At 40.4% G+C, this 24,234-nt stretch overlaps 1 protein-coding gene across 1 annotated transcript in view; it reads right to left on the bottom strand.

Moving 5' to 3' along the window:
• SEMA6A (semaphorin 6A) overlaps positions 1-24,234 on the bottom strand; it is a gene marked incomplete at its 5' end in the record, with an annotated part of 57,911 nt that overhangs the window by 6,392 nt on the left and 27,285 nt on the right. The window contains one exon of the mRNA XM_058424191.1: positions 20,337-20,501. Coding sequence (XP_058280174.1) covers positions 20,337-20,501 — 165 coding nt within the window. The remainder of the gene's footprint in view (positions 1-20,336; positions 20,502-24,234) is intronic.

The following is a 24,234-nucleotide window of genomic DNA, read 5'->3' as shown; positions in this document are numbered from 1 at the left end:
CCAGCAGAGCTTCTAGGTAAGGTACACAGTTTGGGCTGACTGGTTGGTTAAGAAGACATTTAGAAAAAAAAAAAAAAATTCAAGATCTTCAAAGTGATTCCCCTCTGAAAAATGAGCTAGGACATGTATAAATTCCATGACCAGAGTATTGATCCAGCTAAAGGTAGCTGGGGAATAAGCAAAGGGATATTACATTTTATGTCAATAATGCATATACTATTGTTATGGAATAAGGAAAAAGCAGACTTGTGGAATGTGTCTGGGTAAAAATAATGCAGAAGAGACCAGAGGTTATGCAAGATATAGATCTCCTGTATGCTAGATTGTCATAAGCAGAAAAATGAGGCTACTTCTTTTCACCAATTAACAAAAGTATTCAAGGTTTTGGACTGTACATGTGCTAAAAAAACCTAAATTAGAAAGCAAGATGTGCAGAGTGCTGAAATGATTACTGTATGGAAGTGCTGATGAAGCTATTCTGGAGATGGTCTGCTCCTTCTAATTCTAGTAGGAAAGAAATTCCAAGGGCAGAAATGTAATTAAAATTAAACAATCACAAAGGGATTAAGTTCATCATTCTAAAGAATACATGGCACGAGCATTACTGAGTAAGAATAATGAATATCGACACAAAAAACTTCATTAAAGGGGGATAGATAAGGGAAGACATGGAGAGAGAACTATTTGCTCTTTTTCTTGCTGCTATTTTCAACAAATATCCCCACTCAGTTCTGTAATCAGAAATGTAACAAAGTTAGGGAGTAAGTGTTGACCATGATAGAGAAAAGAAGTAAACCTACTTAGATAATAGACATTTTTAAATTGTCATAAGGAATTTGCTCCAACTGCTTAAGGAGATAGCCAAAGAAATTTGTAGACATTGTATGTACCTTGGACAGCACTGGAGGAAGTACAAGCATAAAGCGCTCTGGAAAAGGACAAGTATATTACATGACTTTGAGAATAGTCAAAGGGAGGGCCCAACAAAACACAGACCTGCCAGTGCAATCTTTCAAATGGAGATGACCCTAGAACAAGTAATAACCAATCAATTTTATGAGCACCCAAGGAATAAAGTAATTAGGAAAAAAAAAAAAAAAAAAAAAAAGGCAAAACAAAATTTCCAGTTGGGAATTACATTAAGCCAGACAAGCTTCCTTGCTTGGCAGGATAAATGGCTTACTTTTTGTGGGAAGGAGTAAGTATGATCGCCTTTAACTTCTCTAAAGCCTTTGACATATCTTCTCAGAAGTAAATGAAAGTGAGCTAAAACCTGCTAAAGAGCTGCAGTTGAAAAGTGCTGATCAAAGATCTCACTGGAAAGAGATCTGAAGTAAGGCATCTGTCTCAGGAGAACAGCAATTAACAGGCATCTGCAGAAAGGAGTCCTTGACTCTGGAGGCCCAGCAAAAGCTTTGTGTCCTTTTAGCATGTACAGCGTGAAAAAGAAACAGCTCATGATGAAGCCTAAATTTCCTTGTGTCACCTGTGATTCCTGTGTGACATGAATGGCAGGACATCAAGAAAAGCCCCACAGTCACATTCCTTTCAGTCTAAGTTCTGGTGTATTCTTTGCAGTGAGTAGAAACTGAAATTCCAGCTTATAACCCTTGCAACTGATCGATGAATGAAAACTAACAGCAAATTACTTCCCAGTTTGAATAGTTTGATGAGAGACTGTTTCAGTGATACGAGAGTTTGGATGCTGCTTTCTTCCACAACCTGGCTGAAGCTGGTAAGGATAACTCACAGGACAGATAGCAATACCTGGTCTGCCACTACAAGTTCCTGTGTGTAAATAATAGCTGCCTGTCCTGAAAAATAACACCTTTCAGTCTGAGCACTGCAGTTTGCTGCAGTGTAGAGACAAAGAAATGTTTTGAGGCTGGCAGAGGTGTGCCCTGGGCAATGAGAAGACCACAGGCCACATGCAACACGACTGATCTGTGATCAGATCCACAGGGAGCTGTCATTGTCTGTCTTTCCAAAGTTGCCTGCAACAGTTGGTGAAGTAATAACCCAAACTGGTGACACACATGAAACTTGAAACACCAAAGTGGGAAATGGAACATGTTTTGGAAGGGAAATGAGGGAATAACTATTAGGAAATAAGGTAATATTTTTCTCCAGACCACACATTAGGAGCAATTAAGGTGTGCCATTGCTGTGCTAAATGTCACCTCTCTAGCTAAATGGTAATAAGCCCACATCCATCCCCATCAGCTACAAAATCGCTTGAGACTTTCCACTGAACAGGTGAAAAATTCCAGAAAGGCACAATGATTTCTTTACTGTTGTTATTTAAGGGGAAAACTCAGCAGTTAATTTCATTCTTCAGTGCAAGCTTCTCTGTAAGACGTACATCTCCCTCACTTTAGGCTTGCCAGAAACACTAGAAAAAACTCATTATGAACCAAGGTTTTCATAGGCTTCAGAATATCTTTTTAAAATACCACTGAATAGGTTTTCAACATATGTGTCCAGGTGTTAGAAATGTGTTTACAGGTAGTCTCGGGTTGTTAAAAGACAATTTCAGATGGGAAAGTCCCTGCAGGTATTAACAAGCTTCCTTCATCTTTTTTAACTAACAATAATAATTAAAAAAAACCCTCCAGAAACCAACCAAACAAAATAATCCGCGGATAAATTTAGACTGAGCTCTGAGATTTCAGTGACAGAAAAACAGAGAAATGACCAAAGTCTTCCACGCACTTCTGAGATTTTATCTCACATTTTCCTGAAACAATAATTTAAAGATTTGATATAAACCAACCACATTATTATCCCAATGACGTGGTGTTTGCAACTTTAATGGAATAGCTTCATTGAAGGCTTTTTCTTCATCTCTGTTCCAACTGTCAGGACTCATTGTGCTGACTCAGAGCAATACTACCCACTACCCATTTTTCTGGACTCCTGGTGTCACCTGCTAGAATAAAAACCCAGCCCAACATTCATAGTTAAAGCTTCTGGAAAATGCTTTCCTGCGCCTTCCCTCTCTGTAAAGCTGTATAGTTGACTCATAAGGGTCTGCAACTCTTAAATTTTTCATGATTATGTTGAGAAAAGCTATGAATCTTCTCTCATACTCCACCCTAGGGCTCTCAAAGCCAGTTGCCTGAACTAGTAGTCTGAGGTATCCAGCAAGGAAAAAGTGGGTGCATGAATTTGTTAAAGAAAAAACTCTTCAGTTACAAGAAGCTTGGGGATCATTTGGATGTATGAGAAAAAATCATGCTTCAGAACGAGGAATACAAAATCAATAAATAATGTGACTGAAGTAACTTGCAACAAAGCCTTGAAAACTACCTAACCGATCTGATCAGCTCTAGTGGCCTCTGTTAGGGTTTTCTGATCCCTTATTTCAGAAACAATCCCTCCAGGACAGGTTTATCAACTGATCTTTAAAAGTAGTTTAATTTCTCCTTTTAGCTGGTTCACCATTATATAATTTCGCTCCACTTTCCATGAATGACTGCCAACATGACTATAGAAAAAAGGTGGTAACTTACAAAAGGAGTGGAAATAAACATGACCGTACGATATAACCTGTGACTCTTGAAGCAACATTTTAAGAATGGATTTCAATTATCTGGTTGAAGTTTGATTATGAGCTTGCAATCCAACTTTTCTGCACACTACAATGGCCATACAAAACTCACACCATGGCCCTGTGAATTCACATTTGTGAATTTTGAAACAAGGGGTTATTATAGATGGAAATCATAAAACTTGAACCAGAAAATTCATGCTCAGACAATTTCCACCCCCATGGAGTGAAGGGGAGACAAGACCTGAAAAAGACTGGAATAGCAAGCTCTTATAGCTTTTTAAATTATGTTACTTCTGAGCAGTATCTCTGTAAATGAACCAGTTTATTAAGTTTGCAGGTATGAGAGAAAGTTTGGTTGACACAACCTCCTGCATATATAATAAAATGAAAGTCATTACAGTCTTGAAGCCAGCCCAGTTTTGTTTGTCCCAGAGGCTAAGCTCAAGGCCAGCTCTTGTACTAGAAAGCATTTGACAACCTTTCTCCCACTGGCAGGTGGTATGCAGTGGCTGATTATTTTGAACTTTCCTGATTTCAGTACTTTCCTTCACCTCTCACCCTTTCCCAGTGAGCGATGATAATTTTAGATGCCTCTGCATGATGGGGAATAAGCAGATGTATCAGGTCACTTTAGTAAAAACTCATAAAACACAGGCATTCACAGTAGTTAAAAACAAGATGTATGAAATCCAAATGTCAAGGAAAATTAATTCTTTTGTAACTTGTCTCGACAGACACAAACTTTATGCTGCTTTGCATCTTAAAACAGAAATTTCCTTTAAAGTCTGCAGTGTTTCCTCTAATGACATAAAAAAAGCTCAGTGCACATTCTGGGATCTTTCTAATATGCCTGGGATAAGCTTAAACATATACAGCTGCTCTTTTTTAGCTTACTTCAGGGGATGTTTCACAGCTGGGTTAAAATAGATTTACATATGTTTGGCTGAATATGCATGATTTCAGGGCTCTGGAGAAGTTGTTGTAGTCTGCAAAGCGAATCTCTCATCTTCTCAGTTCCCATTTCACTGCATGGAGCCCCCCTGATGGCACAGAACAAGTGTTGGGTGTTCCTTTTTTTTTTTTTTTTGAGGTGGGGGTGGTGTGTGTGTTCGGTTTTTGTTTGTTTGTTTGTTTTTGTTTTTTTTTTTTTTTCCCTCCTCCCCTGTTGCAGGCATTATGTATTCTGAGCATCCCAGTGCCTTTCTAGAAGAAGTTTTATGAATAGTGTCAAGGAAAAAGAAGCTGTGACTGAGAAATTCTGTTGCTTTTATACATCCTGTTTTGAATTGTGGCTTTTCTGCACAACAGGGAAAAGTGAAGTTTGCAGAATGTCAACATAAGCAGCTCTGCTTAGCAGGCTAAAGCTCAAAGCAGCCTTATGGTAGAATTCAGGTTAAATTTCAAACACCACATGTAATCTAAAAGCAAAAATGGTTTCCCCATCAGCTCTGATCTTCTTTAAAGATACCAAAATGTAAATGCTAATTTTGAGCTAATAGTGCAACTGAACACATCACAACTGTACTAACAAAGTAGTCCTCTATTAAGCATTCTAAGACAAATAGTAAGACAGTATACTTATACTTACAAGTAGTAAGACCCTATATTTCCTTTTCCCCAAGGCTCCTGGAAATTATTACTAAATTGTTGAACAACTATGTGACCAAGCCAACAGTGTTTATTTATACGCATAGACTGTATTTCGTAGGGACAGTCCTTCTGCTCACAGCTGGGCTGCTGATGCATGCTAGGAATGTGGCTGGACCCCTTGTTAGCTCTGCCTTTACACAGAGGAAGGATGAAACCTCTTCTGTCACTAAAATGCCATCACTATGTATTGCATGACAGATAGCAAATACTGTGTGGACTAGTTCATTTCTCCTACACTCATGAACACAGCAGGTGTTGTCAAAAGACTGGACCTAAGAATTAAAACATGCGCCTGCCAGGGTTACTGAGAAGACTGCTTCTTCCAGAAAGATTTGCAGGGCCTCTGATGTAAATAGTAAATGCAAAAATGCTAATGCAAAAAAAAAAAAAAACCCCACAAAACCCCAAAAAACCAAAAAACAAATACCAAAATAGTATACATGACTGATACTAGGTTTACCATTTCCCTTTGTATTGAAGTACCATTGCCTCACCCACCTTTGAATATACTAAGTGACTGAGGGGTTGTGATGAGTTTAAAACACAGGCTGTGACAGTCAGCAAGACCAATTTTACTCCTAGTTCTTCAATACCTCACTACTCTTCAAGTATAAATATCAGAACCTTTCTTTCCTCTGTTACATTAATTCACATCCATAGTATGTCCAGTAAAGCAAACATAGTTATTCCTGCCATATCTTGAGATGAATACAGCATTTCCCTTATGGACTTTGTGCCCAGATGCTTCTGTGGTCTCACTTACTTAATCTTCTATCTCCAGTGGTACCTTCTTTCATGCATACTTCTGCCTTATTTATAGTTCTATCTTTTTTTTTTTTTTTTTAACCTAATTCTTTTTAGCATCTCCCTACCTTGCAGACGCTGTGTGTACATTTACACCTTGGTGCATTAATTTAATTGGTATTTCCTGTGTATATTTTTTCACATATTCAGTAATTACTGAGGCTTCTACTACTGCTTCCCTGGATGAGGTGAACTTTAGCTTCATCTCAGTGGACATGTGCTGGCAAGTAGGTACCTGCCCCAGCTCCAGAAAAGCTATCCTGAGTCCAGCAGTAATATAACCAGAGCAGTGTGGGCAAAAAAGTGTTCTCTCCAACACACATAAAAATCCCACGCAGACACCAGATACCCTCTCGATTGTCCAGCAGCAGGCCAGGCAGACATACCTGTCTGCTTTACCAAACATCTCACAAACAGCAGCGTTGCTACAAATAACAACTCCCCCAGCCTTGCAATCAGTTCTGCTACTGGATCAAATTTCACTTTTCTGGATTTACTGTAGTCACTTGTCCAGTTCATGCTCATGCTCTTGCTTGAACCCAGGATTTTCCAATGCTGCGGGAAAACCAGGGAGCTTACACAGCTAGTTAGTCAACTTGAAGGTAGCTCCCACAATAAGGAACATGACTGGCTTTTTCACATTTTTAGACTAACTCTCAAGACATGTTTACTGATCTGCAGATATACAAACTTCCATGTAAGAGGTTAAAGCCTGATTTATTTTCATACCATTAGAACCCTATCAATTTTTATCACGATCTCTTTTCACTCGGTGACATGTAACACAGTGTAGGTAAGATCAAACATTTCAGGGAAGCACTGCTGATGTTATCAAGTTGTCTTGCCATGAGCAAGTAGAGATAAACTGTACTGTCTTTCCGGGTCTGGATGCTGGGTATATGAAAGTAGCTGCTGATTTGATATTAGTGATTTACTTCAATGAGTGTGAACTGCACAACGAGATATGAAAAAAACCCTGTGTACACAAAAGTCATTGGTCTTACTGGATGACTTCCTTGGACATTGCCTGTTGCTGGTCATATTTAGACAAAAAACATATAAAGTGCTGCAAAACTGTAAGACTCCTTTAAGACACTGAATAGAGACTCCTGTTTTGTAGAGATAAAGGTGAATGCTATCTGCAAAAAAAGAGCAGTGCTCTTTATGTTCCTTGTTATGAGCCATGATTACACAAACCTCTGCACAGGCTGTGGTGAATGCAGGAGGCTCAGTATGGACAGCAGGCAGAAGAAGGGACAGAGGGACCTCCTGCATTGTGCCCTCCTTTGAGAGGATCTGATTGAGACTCATTCAGCAATGAATGCACATGGAGAACTACTGAGCTGTTTGATGGGAGCTGTGAGCTGGTAGCAGAATTAAATTTCTCCAGTTCTGACCATGGGCTCAAAGTCATTTCCAAGGGCCTTTTCTGCCCCACTTGGTAAGACCACTTCTGTGAGCATCCTTAAAAGGCAGTGGTACTCAGTGTCCCCCCAACACTGTGGTTTCTGTCGCACTCACCCTGCTTGCTTGCAAACAGGAACTTGCTATTTATTTAAGAATAAGAATTTACTGATTTAAAGAATAAGAAAACATATAGAACATATGCACTTCTCAGAAGACTTTTTGGGTTATTTAAATGGAGGCTTTGGTTGTGTTTCTGCACATGCTTAAATTCCCTGTCTGTGCTGTACTGTTTGCATTAAGCAACTGCAGAACTTTCAGGCTTTCCAAAAATACCCCTCTGTTTCTTTCTACAAGGACATGATGGTGGATAGCAATAGCTTTGTAGGGCTTCAAAAATGTGTCTGCTTTCCTCCTAACCTTTTTTTTTTTTTTTTTTTTTTTTTTTTAGTATAACAGCTGCTCTTTTATTTTCTGTCACAGTTGTGGGTAAGATGGGATGGAACATGAACAAGATGGTATATTATTGACAGCATGCAGCTGGTGTTATTTTCCAATTAAAAAATCCTTGATGGGCATATGAAAGAACTGTCTAGTTTATGCCCAGTTGTGCCAATGCTATCAAGCTACCCCTTCAGCTGAGATTTTATTTCACAGAAGATAAGCAATCAGAAGCTGGTGGAAGAACAACAGTTTAATATCCTGGGCAACATAAAGTTAGTGATGAATATGCTGTTGGCCATTTCCAAATGTTTACTGTATTGTATAGCTGTGCCAGAAATGCTTCTTACTGCTTCCTGAGCAACTACCCTATAAACTGCCCTAAGCCATTCTAATGCCAATGGAGCTGTTACAATCTACTTGAGCAGGGACCTTGACTTATTCTGCTCTGCTGGGGCAGGGAGAGCTGTCAGACTATCAGCTAGTAGTTTAAGAACACCAATGCCCAATGTACACAGAGTTGTTTGTGTATTTAGTTTCCTAACTGTGACAAGTCTCTTCTGGGCATGAGGGCCAGAGATTTGAAAAAACCTTACAGGTTTGCCAACAAAACTCTTTCTCTTTTCCCTCACAGGGATGTTAGGATGTACATTTCTGATACAATGGTAAATTTACACTATCTGTTTCAAAACTTCTCAATAAAGTGCCCTTAAGAGACATTTTTGTAACACAATAATAACAGCATATCTGTTCCCTATCCTCTCTCTCAGCCACTGGCACAATCTTAAAATACATGATTAAAGTCTAGCAAAAGTAGTAGCAATGGTAACTGGATAGCAGGGACTACAGTGCCTCACTAAATGACTATTACAGGATTTGAAGGAACACCTGCCTAAACACCTGACTAAATTAAGGAAATCAAAAGAACTGCTGCTTTCCGAACTCAATGACATTTGTTATCTGTATTTAATGTTCAATAAAACTGAGATTGCAAAACCTAAATTATACCCTCTCCCGGTTTTTCATTTTTTAATGAACTACATGCTGTTGATCAGTAAGCACCAACTCATGCTGACACAGAGAATTAAATCTGCCTTTTTTACAGTCAGAGAAAACAAACAAAAATGTAAAAGTTATTTGGGACACTTCCTTATTTAATTAAAGAGATGTTGATAATCATTAATGCATATGAGAAAAATGTAGGTGGTGTTTTTTACAGGGCAGGTAATTAGACAGTTGGCTGTTTACAGACCATATTAAAAGTGCTCTGAACCAGGACAGTCAATGTTTAGGTCATTGTAAAATTACTACACCACATCTGAACTATTAATTAATACAGTCATTGAAACTAGGCACATCCTGTATGAGAAAAATGAATTATTCAAATATCTTTAACAGCACATTGACATTTTAATTGTACACTGGCATTAACAAAACAAAAAGGTGCTTTAAATGTCTTTCAGCTACTAGATTTTCTGCTGTTAAATCCCTTTGAATTTCAAAGCAGAAATCTCTTGTTTAAAGGGCTAGACTATCCTCCCAATTCAGCATCTTTATATGGCACAACATCTCCTTATAATCAATATCAACATCACAAAAATGCAACTGGCTATTATTCAACATCCTGTCCACCTTGCTATTTCTAGATAGAGTGGTGGCTCTGTGGAGCAAGCACACCCTACAGCGAATTCCCAGCTCTTGATAAATATATCAGTAGGTCAAACAAGAGCAGGAGGCCGTCTGTGCTCCTCCACTGAGCGATCCTCACTAGGTGACAGAGGATGAATGCAGCTGGAGATCTGGTCCATCACACAATAGCTCTAATGCCCTTAACCCTGAGCAACTGCCTTAACAAATTAGATGTGGCCTCTTTTATTGAAAAAGCACATCAGCATTCTGGGGCAATGACAGTTTTCCCCTCTTCTAGTAGGACAACCCTATAAAGTCCATTTCAGCCTGGAAATGGATAACCTGACAGGAAATCTGTGCAGGTGGACAATTACGGGTCAAGGATACCTGCTGTTTCCAGAAGCCATAATTGATAATATCTATTTTAAATGTCACTGTTTTTTATTTGTAGGTTCTGCTAATGTGGGAGCAGAGAAACTCTGTTTTCATAACCAGGGGTTACACATCAATACAACCTCCTCTGTTACCAGTGTTGTAATTTTTTTTTTCACTACTAAACAGCAAATGGCTCTTGATTCTAATCTTGCCACTCAATGTTTTCACTTCTGCTAGTTAAATCTGAAATCTGTACTGTTAGTGAAATGCAGAAATGTTTTGAATTCTGAAAATGTTGAGTGTCAGTGCTAAAGCATAGGCATTTATTTAAGTGTGGCACAAGCAGTTGATGTATGCTGGAATATACCCCACCATTATCTTGATTTCCTCATTCTTGCCTGTCTTTTGCACTAAAATCTGTTCATTTCCTTCCTCTTTCATATGGCTGCTATAGAAAATCTGGGACTAAATGAGCTGGAGCTTTCTTTACATAAGGTTTGAAATGCAGACTTAGTCACAGAGAAGGCAGACACTAAGAAGGCCCCGAACTCTATTATAAAATTGGCTTAAAGATATGGCCCTGCTCAAGGATTTAGCTTCTGACATATTTTCTGAATGCCTTGTTTCTGCTCTGTCTCTTCACTCTTGTTCTCAAAGAAACTTACTAAAACATCATAAAAACAAGCCTGAAGAAAGTCTGGTGTCAGAAACATCCTTCCAGCATCCTTCTTTCATGAATTTTATATACAATTTCCATTTTATTAATTAACATCTACTTTATTACTGTCGCTGTTTGAACTTGGGGATGTAATCTGAGATGATTAGCTGCCTCTAGCCGTGGGAGCAGAGAGCTCATACATGCAGAACAGAACAGTAGAAGGATCAGTGTCATTTCTGCGGACAAGTCTGGTGTGTTCCCGTAATCCTGACTGCACAGCCCTCCTGATGCATGTCACAGGATACCAGAGATTCCAGTTTGGTGAGATCATCAGTCTTCTGACATATTTGTGAGTTATTACCCTGGTCTAGTTACTCAAGTATCTGACCACTAAAAACTATACTGGGAAATTTGGTCCCATTCAAATGCTAACAGTGGCTTTCAGGTGTTTATCTGATACTGTTCTGAAACAGTGCTCCACAGTAGGTATGCTGGCATTAGTTTATGAGACATCCAGTTCCTGGACAAGTTGCTCATTAGAGGTATTTTAGGCAAATACAGGGTTGGTTTGTTCAGGAAAAAAAAAAAAAAAAAAAAAAAAAAAAAAAAAAAAAAAAAAAAAAAAAAAAAAAAAAAAAAAATCAACCAAGCAATCAGAATATAAATAAGGCCTCCCTCTGGAAACAGGGATGTTTACAGCAAGCTGATGCTAATTTATAGAAGAACATTTCAGAAAAAGAATCTACACTTTGTTTAGCACGGATTCATCCAACCAACCTCTGTTTTCATCCTAATGAGAAAAGTCTTAATCTAGATGTGTTTCTATACAAGTTTAAATGGACTAAACTCTGTGTCACCTTGTCTAGGAAAAATCACTTCGTAATTTGTACTTTTTAAGTAATCACACCTCTTACCCCAAATCTCAGCCACATGCTACAGAATCATAGATAGAATCAGAGCAAATTCGCTACTCCCTTTCTCAAACATTCTTTTACTAGACTGGGCAGAAAACTTAAAGGTATAGTAAAGGAAGTAACTGGTCTGATTCAATCTTCATTGTTTCCTCACCATTTGAAACTTAGTGATCTGCAAAGTACTAGTAATTTTGTTATGCTTGTGCATACAATGGTTTGAGACATAGGGAAGAATAGCAGTGCTTGCATAGTTTCCCCCCAGATGTACATGCTTTGGGTGAATACATCTGTTCCCAATTCCATCCAGGCAGAACTACCTATGATGCAACTCCTCTCACTAGCCTTACACTTATTTTACGATCAATCAGTTCTTTCTGACTGTGTCAGGACAATGATACTGTTTAAATACAGAATATTTGCTTCACCTTGGCACATTGAAAGTCCAAGCCCTTCCACCCAGACCTGCAAACACTGACTCGAGTTTTGACAAATTTTGTGCCACTTTAATTCCTCATTTTCTCATCTGATTTATTACATAATGCCAACAACATAATAACAGTCCTCTGTTCTCTCTGATACAGAAACTGCTTTGAATCTTTTAGATCCTTGTACATATTAGCATATAGCAAATTTTTTTGTGTAAAAACATACTCTGTACATGTACTTCTTGGCACAAAACTCATCTCTCCTGTGATGAATATTAATTGTTTAATTTATGCAGAAAAAAAAAATAATGTCCAAAGATTTGTTTTGCCACAGATTTTTTCCCTGCTCATTTCATGTCCATGTGTAAAGTATCTTGTTATATCAGCACTTTACATTTACATCTTTACATCTTTACTTACACTTTACATCTTTATCATAACTGTACCTGAACTTTCTTATAATTTTTTCTCACTGCAGCAGAATCTGCCTGAACATTTGCAGACTCTCCAGAGACAAGCATTGTCAGCACTTGGCAAATAGTTCAAGTAGTGATAATCACAGTAAAATTTAGTAACACTGCCACTTGTGTACAATATGAAATATCTTCTGGAGGCTTTGAAAGGAAAAGCTCTTGGGCTCCCCAAGAGCATAGCCCTCTCCAAACACAGTTGACTATTGCTAATGATGTACCAGAGGAAGAGCTGCAGTTATTAGTAATAATAATATAGATTATGCAATCCATAAAATAATAGGTGCTACTGTCTCTAAAGGAGCACTCTTGATATCCAAATAAACTAGCAGCTCTTAACTCTGTAAATTGTGTTCATCACATCCCACTTCTAATCAGCTTTTTACCTTTGTTATGTGGATATCAACAAAGGGCTTGCTAAGGAAAGGAGATATCACTTCACGATCTTCACCTGAGAAGAGCTGAGCCAAGTAAGAATGCAAACATTAAAGACTGCTAACCACTACACTCTTGTCTTCAGTGCCCAGCTCAGACCTAACTGCTGTGAAGAAGCTGTAGTAAAGCCACAAAATCCTAACATGAATTTTCAACCAATTTATCAAAACAGTAATTAAAAGGCACAGATTTCAGGCAGTTAGGGAATGAGTGAGAAAACCGAGCTGTTGGCTACATTAGCACTAACAAACCCAATACTAGAAGAGCATGAGGCATTTCTGAATGGAGGCAGGAAGGACAGGAGGCAGCAGAGAAGGGCAGCAGGGTAGTGAGAGACAGGGCCAGCCACTCTTGAAGAAAATCACTTTGCTTTCTTCATGGAGGCCTGTTGAAGAACTGTACATCTCTACTCCTCCCTTTGTTAGTAGGATGACTACAGAGGGTCACAGCACTATGGCACTACTGGGGTGTGGAGGGTAAAGCCTTGGAGTGCTCCACAGGAGGAGCTTCATGACTCCCACTGTGGAGGGAGGAACACCAAGTACAATGGCAGCAGGGGGGAAAGTTAGGCGGCAAGGTTAGGGAAACTGTTTCAACAAAGGTGAGAAACACACAATTAAATTAACACTAAAACACAGCAAGAAACAAAACAAAGCATAAACATACTCTAGAACATGTGCTGTTCTTTTGGGGTTTTCTTGGACTGGTTTGATTTAGTTTTCTGGGGAATTGGGAGGAGGATAGGAAAGAGAGTGGTAATTTGCCCAAGCAGAGTGGTGTGGTTTTTTTGGTTTGTTGTTGTTGTTGTTGTTGTTGTTTTGTTTTGTTTTGTTTTGCCTGCAATAGAAAGGGCAGATGCCTTAATGGTCAAAATGAAAATGCCAGTGGGATGGCAATGCACAATTCCCACTCGATGGGTTGGACTACACATTTTCATCTTGGCAAGAAATGTGATGTATCTCAGAAACAACAGTCCCAGAGTATATTTAGCTACTAAAGCTGTGGCACACAAATGTCACATTCCCATGAGTCAACTCTTTTAAGAACCCCATTTTCACACCCCCACAGATATTCCCAAGATGCCTGCACTGAATTAAGAGTGGAGCATATGGATGGATGTGACACCATTAAAGCAACCATGTTACAGTAAAGAAAACAGCAAGTGGATTCTATACAATTAGTACAATCAGTAAGGAGCCATTTGTGAGCACAGGAAAAGAAAGAAAACACTGCTCAAAGGAATAGACACAACCAATGAAGAAAAACACAAAGCACCTTGCAAAACAAGGAGAAAAAAAAAGTATATATAAAAAATTTCTTTGTGAATGTGTGAAAGCAAAAGAAATCACAGCAAAAGTGGAAACAAAATCTTGATAAAAGGATTGTTAAGTGTAACATTTCTTGATTTAATTTTGTGTAAGAACTCTTTCCTTTGCCCTTTTGAAACAACAACTCAATAGAATTTTGGAGCCAACTGGCTCTGACAGGGCAAGGCAAAGAGTAACAATACACAAGTGGATGGTAGTGGTAAACAACCATGCGGTCATCTCTGCCGCCATTGTTTTGATGGGTGTAGACTGCTTCCAGCTTTGTCAATATTCATAATTAGGCACCAAAGAATGCATGATATTTAAATGACCCTGTCAAGTGCTTATAAGGTTCTTCGGTAACCATCACTCCCTGGGGAGGAAAGTATTGAATGTAAGCCACTTCATCAATCAGTGAATTGAAGTGAAAATTATTAGAATCCAACAGCTATACATTTATTAATATTTTCACTGCGTGCTCTTCTAAAAGTTGCTTGTGGCATATGAGATACTTTTAACAGCTAGTTTTCCATCTATTAAGCATTGCTTCTCATAAGGCTTGTGAAGCAGGGACCCACACATAACAAACAGTGCTATTTTAAATGCATGCATATCTCTGCATTCCTCTGGGTACATAAAGCATGAGATCTTCCACTTCTGGTGGTTTCTGACACCACTCCTTGTCTGGAAACAGCAGAGGCGTTGTGTTCAAGGATTCCTTCTTTCCTTCCTTCTTCTTTCCTTCTTTCCTTCTTTCCTTCTTTCCTTCTTTCCTTCTTTCCTTCTTTCCTTCTTTCCTTCTTTCCTTCTTTCCTTCTTTCCTTCTTTCCTTCTTTCCTTCTTTCCTTCCTTCCTTCCTTCCTTCCTTCCTTCCTTCCTTCCTTCCTTCCTTCCTTCCTTCCTTCCTTCCTTCCTTCCTTCCTTCCATCCATCCATCCATCCATCCATCCATCCATCCATCCATCCATCTCCCCCTTTCAGGGTGGACAAGAGAAAGATACCACTTATTTTCAGAAGTGGGAACCCTGTATTTTCTAAGAAATGTTCTCTTGACTGAAGTATTTTCTATAACAGGTGTTACTAACAGATTGGACAGAGAAAGAAAAGATCCTCATTTTTTGGCTGTCAGAATTATGATTGACATTGCTGAGACGAAAGAGGAGTGCAAGGTAAATCACATTCCATCTCAAGGAAGGCACGTGGGTTTATCTGCCTTCCCTCTGCTACGTAAGTGATACCCCTTTTTCCCTATTGCCTTTCTACAATTGAAGAGCAAGGGATGAGGAATTAAAAAATGAAGACGATATCTCAAACTGAGCTTAAACTAGAATTAGGAGTGTGAGGTTTCATCTTCAGTACTGTCACTCCCTTGCACCTGAAATCATGGTCTTGAGTTTGAGTATTGCAGCCACCTGAAATTCTTCTTCTGCCAAGGCTCAGCAGCCCCCAGGTCTGCGGGGTGAAAAGAGGCTCTGTGCTTAACACACAGGAAAGACTCATCAGGTTCTGGAAATTCACTTTTTTGGTAGACATTTTGCACTTATTCTCCCAGAATATCTACAGGATTAAGCTCTACAAAGAAATTGTTCAAACAGGGACAGTTTTTCCCTTTTACTGTAGAAAGAGCTAATTAGCTGGGTGGTGGGGAACAAGTTTATATCCTCTGCCTGTGGGAATTTAAATCTTCATATTCAATTTGCTGCCAACAAGCCTAAAAGCCAAGGCTATTAGATTAATTTTTTCCATGGTATCTCAAGAATTTTACTGTATCTCCTGCCTAATTTGACCAACTTCCTCAACTGAAAAAGTGCTTCAGGCTTTATCTCTGTTGGGGCAGCCAGGTGATGCCCATGGCCTTTATGGTAAAGAGCTGTCAAAGCTCTTTGAGGTCAGTCCTGGGGAATTCAGTGAGAAGCCCTGGATATCCCTGTACTATGGGAGGCATTGTAACTGGGGCTGTTATGCATAACAGGCATTGAGGTCACAGTCTGGGTCCAGACCACCAGCAGCTGTTAATGTAGCTCTGCTGAAGACTGTTCTGTCATGTTAATGTGCTCATCACTCCTTGTTGAAAGCCTCCACAACTAATGCAGGGAATTCAAGATTCAGTAGGTCAGATGTAGGGGAAAGAATAGGGGAAACTAGTAACCTACTTGTTTGGGTAGACAATGCAAAGCATCATGTCTAGCATGCCAGTAGCTTCTCTAGGAACAGCTGATGCTTTTTTCTAATGAGTTTTTCATATAAAATGCATGAACAATAGAGACTGGAATCCACATTTCAATTAATATTTTAAGTGTTTTATATCAAGTATTCATAGCAGAAAGAACTGAACTCATGTGTTCCTGCCCCTGGTGAGTGCCCTAACCACTCAGCAAGTGAGTTTTGCTCATACTCATCTTCCTTCTGACACAGAGTACTTAATTAGTCCACACAGAAAAAAACATCTTCAACAGAACAGAGATTGAAAGAAGAGATCTAAGAACACCCTGGAGAAGAGTAGCAAGGATTCAGATCTCTCTAGACAGTAGAGCTATTTGAGCCTAACTCCCCTGTTTAAAAGGAACAATTTTAAATTCTCTGTGATACAGATTAAAAGGAGCTGAAAGAATGATGAGAGTCAAGATACAATGAGGGGCACCACCACCTCTACACACAAGAAAAGGTCCTTCTCTATGTTCAAGCAGCAAATTTTGGGAATTCTGTGCCTAATTCTCTGTATGTATGGCAAAGGGGGAGTGGAGGCCAAAGGATAGGATTTGTATTAGACCCTGTGCTTGAGCACTTTGAAATGACATCTAAATACTAACCTGTTAGTGTGTGAAAAACAGAACATAGTTCCTCTCCATGAGCAGTCATTTGTGCATCTTTTAATGTAAACTAATGACCGCAGTCTAAAAGGTATTTTCTGCTCAGGTCTCACTGAAGACAGTGGGACTGAGACCCAGTGACAAGGATTATTCCAAGTTTTTTTTCCCCAGTGGTTAAACTAGAGCAGGCTTTCCTTATCTGTACTGGGATACTGGACCTGATGGTCACCAGCTCAAGTGAATGATGATGTCATAAGTGGCAAGAGCCTGGGCTGCAGTGATCATGCACTGTTCACAACCCTCAGGCACGTAGGTCAGGCAAAGAGTAAAGCCAGGAGCCCAGAACCCTTCATTTTAGAAGAACAAACTTTCAGCTTTTCAAGGAGGTCAGTAGGACCCCCTGGGAAACCACCCTCAAGGACAAGGGAGCAGAACAGAGATGGCAGATCTTAAAGGATAATCTCCCAAGTGGGAAGTGCTAGAAAAACCCAGTTGAAAGAAATTGGACAAGAAAGACAATAGACTGGATGACTGTTTTGGGACCTGCTAGCTGAACTAAAGGGCAAAAATTAAATGCATGGGTGGTGGAAGAAGGGACAGGTATCATGGAAAGAGCATAGCAACCCAATCTGATTGTGTGCAGATGGGGTTGGGAAGGTCAAGCTGTAGTTGGAGCTGAACTAGGCAAGGGATGCCAAGAATAACAAGAAGGAGTATTACAGGTATGTCAGCCAGAAAAGGAAGGTTCAAGAGCATGTACTTCATCTGGTAAACAAGGCTGGCATGAGGAGATTGCTTAGGCACTCAACAACAATTTTGCCTCAGTCTTCTCTTGCAATCTCTCTTCCCACACCTATCTAGTGTTTGGTCCACAAGACAGGGCCTGGGGGAGCAAAGTCTCTCCCACTGTAAGAGAAAATGAGGTTTGGGATCACTTGAAGAACCTGAACATATCTTAGTCTACAGAATGTTATGAGATGTATCCCAGAGTCCCAGGATTTGGCTGATTTAATTACTGTCCTAGGGTAACTTTATGATGCTTGTATCCCCAATCGTCTGTTCTGTTTGTGCTGTATATTGAGTCCTGTGCCTTTAAGACTGGTTCTAAGAGCAAGGAGAAGCACTGAGTTTGTTTTGAGAAAACTGCCCGACTCCTACACATTCTTCTGCGGACGGTGTGTTCGGCGGAGGCTTGGAGAGACTGCAGGACAGAGATCTTGTTTTGCTTTTAGTTAGTTCCAGCTAGCTAGGGCAGAGAAGTTCCCTGGACTGTTTTTTTTTTTCCTTTTTCTTGGAACTGTTTAAACCTGCTCTGGACAGAAAACCCAGGGGAGCACTGGGGCCTGCACCTGCAGCCCACCGGGGCCTGGACCTCGGCATTTTCCAGCAGCGCCGGAGAGACTGGGACTGAGGAGAGGCACTGAGAGAGAGCCGAGCTACACCCACGGCAAGGACTTTCTCAATTTGCCATCTCACTTCAGAAGGAGAGGTTTTATTGTTTCATATTATTCATTCTTTATACTTGTATGCACTTCATTTGTTTAGTAAAATAGTTTTTTCCACTTTTCTCCAAAGAGGTTTTCTTTTTACCGGACCAGTTGGAGGGAGGGGCCACTTGGGTTTGCTTCCCAGAGGGATCCTATACAGGGGTTTTCTCCCAAATTTGTCCCAAACCAGGACAATTACCAAGCCACTGTCCATGATGTTTGAAAAGTGTGGCAGTCAGGTGACTGGAAAAAGGGAAATATTATACCCATCCTAAAAAAAGGTAGAAAGAAAGACCCTGGGAACTGTCAACTTGTCAGTCCCATTTTCTCTGTGCCTAGGAAGATCATGGAACAGATCTTTCTAGAAGCTCTGCTAAAGCACATGGAGGACAGGGAGGTGTTTGATACAGCCAGTATGGCTTCACCAAGGGAAAGTGCTGCCTGACCAACCTGGTGGAGAGATTCCTTCAATGGACAAGGAAAGAGCTATGTGTGTCATTTATCTGGACTTCTGTAAGGCCTTTGACATGGTCCCCCACCTTTGCAAGGTTGCAAAAGAGAAGTATTGAGTAGGAAAAGAGCCATCACCCCACAACATCTTTCTCTCTAAATTGGAGAGAGACATGATGGGTGCACAATTTAATGCATAAGGAATTCGCTGGACAGCCTTAATCAGAGGATAGTGGTCAATGGCTTGAGGTCTGGAAGGAGATCAGTGACAATTGCCACCCTTCAGGCGCCAAATTTGGGACCAGTGTTTTCATCAGTGACATAGTAGCATTTAGTGAGCCTTCTGCAAGTTTGCAGATGACATCAAGCTGTGTGGTGTGACTGATGCACCTGAAGGACAGGATACCATCCAGAGGGACTTGGACAAGATTGAGAAGTAGGGAACCTGGAGGTTTAACAAGACCAGGTGCAAAGTACCTGAGTCAGGACAACCCACAGTCCAGAAAGCCAAATGTATACTGGGCTGCATCCAAAGCAGCAAGGCCAGCAGGGCGAGGAGGAGGATTTTGCCCCTCTGCTCTGCCCATGTGAGACTCCACCTGGAGTGCTGTGTCCAGCTCTGGTGTCCCCAGCACAGGAAAGACATGGGCCACAAAGATGAACAGAGGGCTGGAGAGCTGCTCTTATGAAGACAGGCTGGGGGAGCTGGGTTTCCACAGGATTAGGAAGAGACGGTTCTGGGAAGGTGTTATAATAGCCTTCCAGTGCCTAGAGAGGGATATATCAGAGCTGGAGAGGGACTTTTTATAACTGCATGTAGATGCTTGATAGGGCATGGCAAAGGGCTTCAAACTGAAAGGGGGCAGGTTTAAATTAGATACAAGGAAGGAATTCTTTATTCTCGGGGTAGGTGGCGAAGCACTGCAACAGGTTGCCCAGAGTTGTTGATGGCCCATTCCTGAAACTGTTCAAGGCCAGGTTGAATGGAACTTGGAACAAACTGGTCAAGTGTAAAGTATTCCTGGTCATGGCAGGGGAGAGGTTGGAACAGGATGATCTTTAAGGTCCCTTCCAAATCAAAGCACTTCATGATTCTATGATTGTTGAGAGATGGAAATAGTGTGAAATTCGCAGAGAACTGTTGTGCTGCCTTGGGAATTCAGAGAAAGGCAATGTGAAAATTCATTTTTAAGAACAATAGGAAGCCATGGATCTTGCTTTGTCAGAGAACAGGGTAGATCAAATTTAAAGAGAGTTGAATCCCCCATTTCTTTGCTTCCCATACACATTAACAAAACACTCTATAAAGGCACGCACTTCTGTTTGTTTTGTGCTGTTTCCTCAGGCAGTGAATTATCTAGGACTGAGTCTAAGAATGGCTATTTAGTTTCAGACTTTACGACAGGCTTTTAATTATAGCACAGGAATTTCATTACATGTTACTTTGAGCCAGCTGGAAGCAGTTACACTTTAGTCCTCCTCCCCCTCCCTCCTCACCACAGGATGTCATTTCCAAGGCCTTACCCTTCTTGTCTTGATGATTATGGGATGAAACTGCCACATATGGATCTGTATTTTCAGATGAACCAAGCGGATCCTTCCAATTCAGCATGCGTCCCCTAGCATCATAACCCTGTCGAGCGCGAGAGTCAGAAGTGGTGGTGCTTGGGACTAGGGAACTGGAGTGTCCTGTTTACATTATAAATACAGGTAGGGAAGACAAGTCTCATTAGTAACTTACCACGCTACCTCCCCGTGCTCAGGGATGTACGCACTGATTTGCTTCTGTGACGGGTGAACGTCTTGTCTTAGGCTGAGCAAAGTTTCAAAAGTCCTTCAAAACATGACTCCAAAGGAAGAGGGGATTTGAACCTTCCAGATCAGGGTGCTAAAAGCTGCTGCCACTGAGCTGGCAGTTCTGTGCTTCTCAACAGAGTTAAATGCATATGAAGGAGAGTAAACACACTTCATCAGAGTCAAGCATCCTTTGGCTGGGTTCAGGATACAAGCCTGACTGAAACTGAAGTGTCAGCCCATGCTGTCTGATACTGGCTCAGCCAAAAAGCAAATAAAAAATCAATTTAAAACAGAACAATGTCCAAAATGGCTGAAACTGAATGGGAATCCCAGAAAAACTACAAAGTGGTGACATTGTGAGGCATTCTAACTCATGCCCCCAGGGGAAGGAAGGACTGCCTAACACCAGCGTGCTCACTGCAGCATTCCTGCTCACACCCGCTTGCACCATCACTATTGGTCCTGTCTGAGGTGATGGTCCAAAAGGGCTCTGAAATATGCACAAGGCTGAACACCATTTCTGCTCAGAGTGACAGGGCAGACAATGCCCCACTGCACGGATCTGCTCAAGAACCCGTGACTCCAGCAGCAGCTGTGACTGAGATCTCACACGCCTTTTTTGCATTACAAATGCTCTAGACATTGTTACTGTTGCCCTGAACAAGACTGATCTGCTTCTCGCATATTGTATACACCCCAACAAACAGCACACTCACAGAACTTGCCCCACTGGAAATACAGCACAATTTGAAAGTGGTTTGGATGGGTCAGTGGTGTGCTTGTAGACACACTTTGCAGCTGGACCTCTGAAGTACATCAGCATCTAAAGCACTGGACTCCAGCAGGGAGGGGGCACCAAATGCTATCCACACCACAATATTTTGATCTCAAAACCATTCTGAATGTTTCCTTTTGGCACATGTGAAAAAGCAAGTTATTTTCTTCAGGACTCAAGGAGTTCTGAGCCTCCTTAGTTTGATGTGGAGTAACTATATCCCCTTACCTACTTTTCTTAAAGAGCCCATTAAACAAAAGATTTCTGACACATGCTCAAACACAAACTAACAGAATTAGATTATTCACAGAAGTAATGGAATATAACATTTTTTGTCTGATAATGCTAGACAGACTGACAATAGCCACCTTTCTCTTGACCCCTTTTGAACAGCCCAGCAAATTAATTTTCCTTCCTTAGATGAATCTCACTTGGAGAGGAGTCCAATCACCAGGCTACAGGCTGCCCTAGCAGGGACCCTCTCCCTGCTCCTTTCCTTGATCTTGCTTCACTGCTCAGAAAAATAATTTGAGACTCACTGGGGCAGAGACAGATCAACACAAGGAGCTGAAATTTAAGCTTCACAGAGCTGGGAAGGCAGAGCCTGTGCTTCTGTAGTTTATTTTAAACAGCTCCTGGATAAGCACAAAGCTTTTGAAAGCTGCATCTCAAAAATGCTGTTTTAGACGGCTTCTCAAGCCCTACAGCCCCAGCTGTAGTCAGAAGTCTAGAGAGAGATGATGAACCTAGATCCTCAATTCTACTCCAACGATCAAAAATCTCAATGTTGGCCACCAATGTCCCCAAGCTTTAAGATACACCGACATGCTTCATTTTATCCAGCACTTTCATCAGCTTCATGGTGTTGAGCTACTGATGAAGCCAGCAAAACGCTGCAACTTCTATTAAAATGCTGTTATTATTTAAAGAAGTCCCATTGAATATTAATGATTTTACAGTAAAAAATATCTGTACTCTTTCAAGTTTTCGAGGAGCCCTTCTGATTTATTGAATCAAATTATGTTTGTGAGCACTTTGGACTGTATTTTGCATAAGAAACGGCCACAAATAACTCCTCCAGCTTGTATGCTTAGAAAGGAAAATTGGTTAAATTTACAGTGTTCTCATCATGAAGCCAACCTTCAACTACAGGTAACTGTTAGCACGGTTTAGCTCTGGATGTCAGTCTGAAGGTTTTATGCTGACAAGAGCAGTGGATTATTTTTTACCCTCCCATGGTGGAAAGTGTGTTTTCTCCCAGCCATCTTTCTTTAAAACAGCAAATTAAACACCATCTTTTGTTAAGACAGAGTTTTAAATGTCACCCAAATAGAAAAGAGAAACCAAATGTTATCCTCTTTTAGAAGGTTTCCATAAGCCCCAGCATGGCTGGGAACACTAGTAACACACAGACAGAGGACTCCATTTGAACTCCAATCCAAACATGCTGCCTGCCCCACAGCAGTCCTGCAGCAGGACTGTTTGTGTCCAAAAGAACAGGTAGAGGTCCAGCAACTGAAAACACATGCCCTCTTGAAGCAAGAATATGCAGGATCATAAAAGCATTCACTCCAACACTATATTATGCTTGTCAACTCCTGTGCTCGTCTCCAAGGAATAAGACGAATAACAGGGCAGAGAACAGGCTGGAAAATAGAAATTATGGAACTTTCATGTTTTCTTTTACTTAAGGATTAAACCACAGTGCAAGCATTCATGGGGTCCAGTCTTTGAGTTTATACCCTGTTCAGAGACAACAATAATGTGTACAGTATTTGATCAGCTGACACATAATGCTGCACTCAGCATAAGAAAGCAATTAGTAATTGCTTGATAATGAGGTAAAAGAGAAGAAAATCTTGCCAGTAGCAAACATATTTTTGCTTGTGTTTGATATGCATTTATATACCTATATCTTTCCAGACACTTACACTTTTAAGTGTGCTTAAAGGAGGAATTCTAAGGAAAAATTGTAAATATGGTTAAAGAAAAACATTTCATAATACAGAAATCTAGAGGAAGTATATGCCTAAGGGACACATTTTCTGGGGAAAAAAAAAATTCTTGAACCATATATTGCCAATACACAGAGAATTTCCTGCTAATTGAAAGCTAAGGCTTTGTGAAGATATTAATGAGTACCAGATGATCACTAGCGAGAGAAGGGTTCCACACAAATGCAAGGAATCAGTATATTCTCTCAGTTACTAATGTATTAGTTAGTACACACCGAGAAGCAAGCTTACACAGCTAATTGAGACAAACTTTCCTTCATTTGATTTTGAGGAAGCAGAGCAGGAGCAGATTAAACCTTAATAGCCTGCCCCAGTTGTGTCAGAGCTGTATTTTGCAGTCACTACTAGGCGGTGATACTGCCCCTGTAAGCAGCATCATAGTGTCCTGTAAGTGCCTGAATAGTCAGACCTGGGGGAATTTCACCTCTGAGCAGAGTGGCTCCACAAAGGTATGAGCTACTTAAGTTTCTCTCATAAACAAAGAAAAGACTGAAGTGGCAAGCAACCCAGTCCTGGCCCTCTCACACACAGCCATTATCAAGCCTCTACAATGCACTAAATAGTTTGCAACATGTAGTGGGCCTTTTTTCCCATTACACCGGTTTTTACCACTCTGACTTGCAAATCAGCTTTGTTGAAATTTAATGAGGTTTTAGCACATCTGAGATGTTGCCAGTACCTCTGTGTTAATATCGGTTAATACAAAAACATCTGAAACCCCAATTCTGCCTTTGTTTTAAAACAAAGTATCTGAATAACGGTACACATAGTGCTTTTCAAAGTCTTTGTTTAAATAAAATATGTAAAAATCAAATAGACACACTAAAAAAATCTG

The sequence above is a fragment of the Hirundo rustica genome, chromosome Z, assembly GCF_015227805.2.
Source record: "Hirundo rustica isolate bHirRus1 chromosome Z, bHirRus1.pri.v3, whole genome shotgun sequence".
In the NCBI taxonomy this organism is placed as follows: domain Eukaryota; kingdom Metazoa; phylum Chordata; class Aves; order Passeriformes; family Hirundinidae; genus Hirundo; species Hirundo rustica.
Note: the sequence above shows the minus strand (reverse complement) of the source record. Positions and strands in the feature narration are given on the sequence as shown.